The 6,049-nt window shown below is 66.6% G+C and overlaps 2 protein-coding genes across 3 annotated transcripts in view; both read right to left on the bottom strand.

Moving 5' to 3' along the window:
• Positions 1–10: 10 nt before the first annotated feature.
• HSD17B1 (hydroxysteroid 17-beta dehydrogenase 1) lies at positions 11–1,713 on the bottom strand. Of its 2 annotated transcripts, XM_085310377.1 has the most exons (6): positions 1,546–1,713; positions 1,216–1,377; positions 732–911; positions 551–644; positions 253–436; positions 11–175 (listed from the first exon to the last, which is right to left on the bottom strand). In XM_085310377.1, exons 1-6 carry the CDS (start codon positions 1,640–1,642, stop codon positions 20–22), a joined length of 873 nt encoding a protein of 290 aa, XP_085166503.1. In that variant the 5' UTR covers positions 1,643–1,713; the 3' UTR covers positions 11–19. The 2 variants fall into 2 exon arrangements, with proteins under 2 accessions (XP_085166503.1, XP_085166502.1); XM_085310376.1 differs by having other exon boundaries at positions 551–911.
• A 572-nt stretch (positions 1,714–2,285) lies between these two features.
• Positions 2,286–6,049, bottom strand: part of NAGLU (N-acetyl-alpha-glucosaminidase) — a 6,260-nt gene continuing 2,496 nt past the window's right edge. Inside the window, exons 2-6 of the mRNA XM_085310433.1 lie at positions 5,815–6,040; positions 5,537–5,683; positions 5,252–5,337; positions 4,725–4,981; positions 2,286–4,448 (exon numbers count right to left, since the gene is read on the bottom strand). Of these exons, the coding sequence (XP_085166559.1) occupies positions 3,247–4,448; positions 4,725–4,981; positions 5,252–5,337; positions 5,537–5,683; positions 5,815–6,040 (1,918 nt within the window). The 3' untranslated portion in view covers positions 2,286–3,246. The remainder of the gene's footprint in view (positions 4,449–4,724; positions 4,982–5,251; positions 5,338–5,536; positions 5,684–5,814; positions 6,041–6,049) is intronic.

Here is a 6,049-nt window from a genome sequence, read left to right on the forward strand (position 1 = left end):
CCGCGGGGCTCCGGCCCCCCTAGGCCTCCTCGCCGCCGAAGACGAAGGCGTGCATGGCGCGGAGGAAGTCGGAGCCGTCGGGGCTGTCGAGGCGCAGGCGGGCGAGCGGGGCGAAGCGCTGGGTGGTGAGGCAGCGCAGCGGCGGGCGGGGGCTGCTCAGGGCCTCCAGGAACACCTAGCACGGGCAGGGCGTGAGGGCGGGCCCGGCCGGCCCCCGCGCAGCCCCCCCCCCCCCGGCGGGCAGCCACGGACCTGCACCACGTCCTCCACGTCCTGGGCGGCCTCGCGGAAGAGGCTCTGGCAGTGCCGCAGGTACCGGCGGTAGAGGCCGCGTGTCTCGGCGTCGAGGCCCTGCAGCTCGGCCCCCTCGGGGTCCGGGCGCTGCAGGTTGTCCAGGAAGCTGGTGTTGACGGGGCCGCACTCGACCAGCGTGACGCTGCGGGGTGGAGGAGGCGCCTCAGGCCGCGGCCACCTGCCCCGGGCCGGGGGCCGCGCGCCGGGGCAGCCGCAGCGGGGCAGGAGCGCGGCAGCCCCTTGCCGCGGGACTCACTGGATGTTGAAGGGCTGCAGGACGACGGCCAGGCTCTCGCACAGGCCCTCCACCGCGAACTTGCTGGCGCAGTACACGGAGTTGAAGGGCACCCCTGGGGCAGAGCGGCGCCCTGAGAGCCGGGCCCCTCCCCAGCGGGACCCGGCTCGGCAGGGCAGCCCGTGGGGCAGGGCTCTCCCACCTTGCAGCCCCCCGATGCTGCTGGAGACCACGATCCTCCCGGCCCTGCGGCGCTTCATGGCGGGCAGGAAGGCCTGGATGGTGCGGACGGCCCCGAAGAGGTTCACGTCGAAGACGCTCTTCATGGCTTGCTCGGAGCAGGTCTCCAAGGGGCCCATCAGGCCCACGCCGGCATTGCACACTGCCAGGGCACGGCCGGGAGCTGCCGGGAGCCGGGCGCTGCGCCACCCCCCTCCCGGCCCCCTGATGCCGTGAAAACGCGGGAAATCAGGAACGCGGGAAATCAGGAACGCGGGGCTGTTTGCTGCTGACAGACTTTGCATCCCCAACCACCAGCTTCCGCCCCCCTGCCCATCTGTCCCCTAGCACTGCTGGCGTCCCCCGGTCCCGTGCAGGAGCTGTCCCGGGTGCCCGGGGCAGGGGGTCCCTGGGACCGAGCCCGCTCCAGGGACGGTCGGGGAGGAACCGTGCCCGGCGCCCCTCACCCAGCACGTCCAGCCGCTGCCCCTGCAGCCGCTGCGCGGCGTCGGCCAGCGAGCGCGGGTTGGTGACGTCGAGCTGCAGGACCTCCAGCGCGTCGGCGCGGCAGCCGCCCAGGCGCTCCCGCAGCCGCTCGCCCTTGGCCGGGTCGCGCATCGTGGCGTACACTGCGGGAGAGAGCGTGGCCGCGGGGCAGCGGCGGCGAGGCTGCGCCGCCCAGGACCCGGCGCTCGCCGGGGGCCGGCTCCGCGCATCCTCGGGGAGCCCCTCAGCCACCACCCCGGCCCCGGGGCTGCCTCCTCGGGGCACCCCTTGGCGCAGCCTCACCCTTTTACCTTTAAACCTCTGGGCAGCGTCGGACGCCAGCCGCGCCGCCAGCGCCAGGCCGATGCCGGAGGAACAGCCTGTGATTAGCACCGTGGTTTTCTCCATCACAGGGCAGGGCTGGCCGGCAGGGTGCTGCCCTGCTTAAGAGGGCTGGAGGGGTGGGGGAGGTCCCCTCCCTCCCCCCCCAGCCACAGGGTGTTTTGTCTGGCGGTTTATCTCGGATCCATCCACCCACCTCCCCTGCCTGGGCTCGTGGCCCCCTTTGCCTTGAGGCTCTCCCAGCTGCCGAGATAAGGACGGCGAGGAGCCAGGATCCCGGAGCCTGGGGCACAAGGAGAGAAGCAGCCCCAGGAATCCACAYCAGCAGGGAACAGCCCCAAACCACATCGCACCAGGCACCCACCGGTGCCCCTCCGGCTCTGGCACCCTCCGCTCCCCAGGGCAGGGGGCTGCGGTGCTACCAGGAAAGGCAGGCAGGCTCAGGAAGGCCAGCGCTGGCTGCTCGCACCCTGCCTTCCCATCTCTGCATTTTCTGCATACCACAGGCCACAGGGGCATCGCTCGCCTGCACGCAGGAGGCRAGACAGCTCGGTGCTCTCTGGCACRGCACCGTGCCGCGGCTGTGATTCCCAGCCAGCTGCCCGCAAGGCCTAGCCCCACACCGGGCAGACAGGACTGTTTTTCTGGTCTTCTACCCCTCATTTCAAATACAGCAGAGGGGACAGAGGCACACAGGAGATGAACAGCATTCAGTGCCCAGGCCTTTAATTGCTCTGCAGGCTGGAGATGCAGGAGCGCTGCCCGCSAGGACCTGCCGCTGGCCGCTCTCCTGGGCAGGCATGCCAACGTGCAGCCTCTGCCCGAGTCCCCAGTGGGAAAAGGCACAGAAAAGCCCTGGCCTGAGGAGTAGAGCCCCAGGGCTTATTTTTTAAAAAAAGAAGTCTGTAAAGTCTCTGTTTCCTTCTGTACAAAAGGCACAAAATGCAGCAGGAGGCTAGCCCGATGTCCCCAAGGGTCCCACCGGCCCAGCAATTGCAGCACAGCTCCCAGCAGCCGCGAGCACAGGGAGRGCCCTGCAAGGCACCGCAGGGCAAAGCGCCAGCGGGGCTCGAGCTGCGGGGGCAGGACCACCCTGCGGGGCAAAGCCAGGTCCCTGCCTCCCCTCCGGACACAGGCCGGCTCTGCTCACCTCCCACTGCTGCTACGCCTGGTGGCAGCAAGCCGGGAGCCCCGCGGTGGAGACACATGTGGACTGCCATGCCCCTCCRTCCATCTGTCCAGTCCCAGCTCTTGTCCAGTGTCTATCCAGGAGAGCCGAGGCGGTACAGCCCTTCTCCCATGCCAGTGCCTCTGGGCTCTGTTGTTTTKGGGGGAAACCAGCTTTACCCTCCTTGCCAGGGTAGACTTGGGGCAGCCAGGCAGCTCTGGCAGAGGGGTGCACAGCACCAAACAGGACTGGTCCCTGGGGCACATCCTGCCCCACAGCTGGCCACCAGCCCCCTCTGGGGGCTCATCCTGCCCATGCGGAGGAAACAGCCTGGGGCAGCCTYGCTGGGGGCCACCGGGGCTCTTGGCCTTCATTCCAGCGTCGCCAGGACGCACAGATCAGGCAATGGGCTGCGGGAGCCTTGGCACATGAGGACACGGGGTCCCTGCCCCTCTCCTGGGGGAGGCTCCAGAGATACGGCCTCCACTCACGCTGGTTCGGCCTAGCCACGTCTCATGGCACTAGGGTAGTATTTGAGGAATATCTTCTTGGAGATCTCCAGCGTGTCCCCAACAGGCACCGAGGGGTAGCGCTTCTTGTTGTAGATGAAGCCTCTCTCTACCTGGAAGACGGCCTGGTTGAACTGGTCCTGGTGGAAGGGGCTGCCTGAATTGAGGCTCTCCACAAGGGCTGAGACGAAGAGGCTCCAACGTACCCCATAGTAGTCCAGCACCAGCCCCCCCAGCTGCTTGTTCGCATAATCCAGGATGTTGCCGTTGGGCCCCCACAGCGTCACCTGGTTCCGGGCATTCAGCTCATACTGCTCGGCCTCCCTGTCACTGGTGGCCACGGCACGGGCACTCTCCAGCCACCGGCCCAGCAGGAAGAGGCTGTGGCTGGACAGGAGGCTGTTGAGCTCCGGGAGCAGGTCGTAGACCAGGACACCGCCAGCCGTGAGCAGGTCCGGCAGCGAGTGGCTCTGGAAGGCCTGCCGGATGCTCAGGTAGTAGTCGCTCACCAGCTGCTGAGCYGCCTGCCGCGTGACATCCACCAGGTCATACCTGAAGGTGGGGCTGGAGCCCAGCTCCGCGCCAGCGCTCAGCAGCAGGCGCCACGCTTCGTACACGTCGCTCTTGTTGTACCAGACCTCGGTGTCCATGTGCAGGGAGGGCCGGCGCACCAGCGGGCTGTGGTTATGGTTGACACAGACGCCCGTGCAGTTGTACACACTGCGGAGGAGCAGCTGCCAGGCACCGGCCGCCGCAGCGTTCGGGGCACCATAGCGGCGCTCGGCATAGCGGGCGACCCAGCTCGGGAGGTCAAGGGGCTCGTGGCGCCAGCCCAGTTCGTTCATCAGTTCGTACACTATGTCATTCTGTTCAATGCCCTCAGGYGCCAGCCCAGTGCCCACCATGGTGGAGTTGGGGAAGCGCCGAGCTGCAAAAGGGCCGTGGTTGATAGCCTCCACGGTGCCGAAGAGGCCGTGGTTGCCACCGAAGTTGTGCAGCATGCACCAGATGAAGGGCTGCCCATAGAAGGACTCTGTCCACTGGTACACAGGCTTGGACTCTGCGAAGAGGTCGAGAACGATCATCCTGCCGAGGGGCACGCCGTGCAGCAGGGCCCGCACCTGTGCCGGCTGCCAGAAGTCCGGCTGGTGTTGGAAGAGCCAGCCCTGCATCAGCCACAGCGCCTCGGGGTCAGCTGGGGATGGAGGCACAGGCAGTGAGGAGCCAATCTGGGCAGACAGACTCCCACAGCCCAGCCAACACCCTGCTTGGAYCCAGTGTCACAAAGTGGTCCTTTTACAGAGGACTTTGATGGGCTGACACCGACAAGCCCCACACAAGCACAGCCAGCTCAGTGCTCACATGCGGCCCTCCGCTCTGCCCACAGCTGCCACCTGCCCGGCCCCAGCAGCATGGAGCTGCACAGCCAGCACTCGTTCCCCAAGCTCAGAGCTCCTTAGCACTGACCCACCTCCGGTCATGGACCTGAAGACAGCATTGCTGACCCTGGAGAGGTAYGCGGGGTCGGAGGACAGTGGGTTCATCTCATTGAAGGTGTCAGCGCTGTAGATGTGGTCTGTGCCAAACTCCTTGATCAGCTCCTTCAGGAACAGGGTCCCGATGACCTGGAACATGGGGTCCTCAGGGTCCAGCAAGTAGGTACATGAGTATGTACAGTCAAAGTGGCTCCAGCCCCCGAGGCGAGTGGCATTCACACGTGGGAAAACCCTGAGCCACAAGGGAGAGACAGAGATCAGAGCCAGGATGAGAACCCTGCGCACCCCTGGGAGCATGGGGCAGGGTCCCAGGGAAGCTCACAGTGGCACAGCAGGGCAGGGAACCCCACACATGCCCTGGGAGCACCCTGCAGAGCCAGTCCCTGGCACAGTCAGCTCGGCACAGGGAAAGGCACAGAAAGGAGATTCATCAGGAAAGGAGCATGAAGTTGGGGCTGAACTGCCCTTCCAAGTCTAAGAGCATGTACACGGCTGTACCTACCTGAGGACACCCTGGGGCACGTGGCCTGCAAAGGCCGGCAGCACCGTGATCATCCCCAGCGAGCGCATCCTCTCCAGGACCCTGTACTGGGAGAGAGAAGGAGAGAAAGAGTAAAGGAAGAGGAAATGTCATCTCCCAGCCAGGTGCTGTTTTTGCCAGAGGAAGGGAACAGCGAGCCCCAGAGCTCCTTCAGCACCTCAGCGTGGAAGAGCAAAGGAGCAGGGTCGCACTGGTCTGCTCTGCTCCGCAGGATGCCCCAGTGACCCCCCAGTGACCCCCCAGTACCTGCACATAAAGCTGTTTGAGGTGCCAGGCCTGCGGCAATGGCCCTGCCCAGCTGTGGAGGTTTCCCATCCGGTTCCACGCCAGGAAYGCCGGCCCCGTGAAGTACTCGTCTATCTCCGACTGGTTCAGGCCCAAGGAGAGGTACACCTGCAGCAGGCGGGGAGAGCAGACACACGCAGCTCAGCACCACCCGGGCGCAGAGGKCGGCCCCCAGAAGGGGGTCGGCAGGGGAGCGGCGTCCCTGGGTATGGCAGGGGCCCCGCGCCAAAATACTCAACCCGCTGCCAGATGGCCTCCTGCCCCGCGAAGGCCAGCGCCAGGTTGATGCCGCTGAGGGCCATCCAGTCGATCTCCTCCTCCCAGCGCGCCCAGTCCCACCAGACGTAGGAGTAGCTCTGGGTGCAGACGTTCTGGTAGTAGCGGAACCTGGGGCAGAGCGGTGCGGGCGGCTGAGCGCCGGGGGGCTCCGGGGCACTGACGGCGCCCGGTGCGGGGCCGGGGGGGCTCCGGGGC

The sequence above is a fragment of the Rhea americana genome, unplaced genomic scaffold (assembly GCF_003343005.1).
Source record: "Rhea americana isolate MKP2758 unplaced genomic scaffold, rheAme1 scaffold_319, whole genome shotgun sequence".
NCBI classification, from domain to species: Eukaryota; Metazoa; Chordata; class Aves; order Rheiformes; family Rheidae; genus Rhea; species Rhea americana.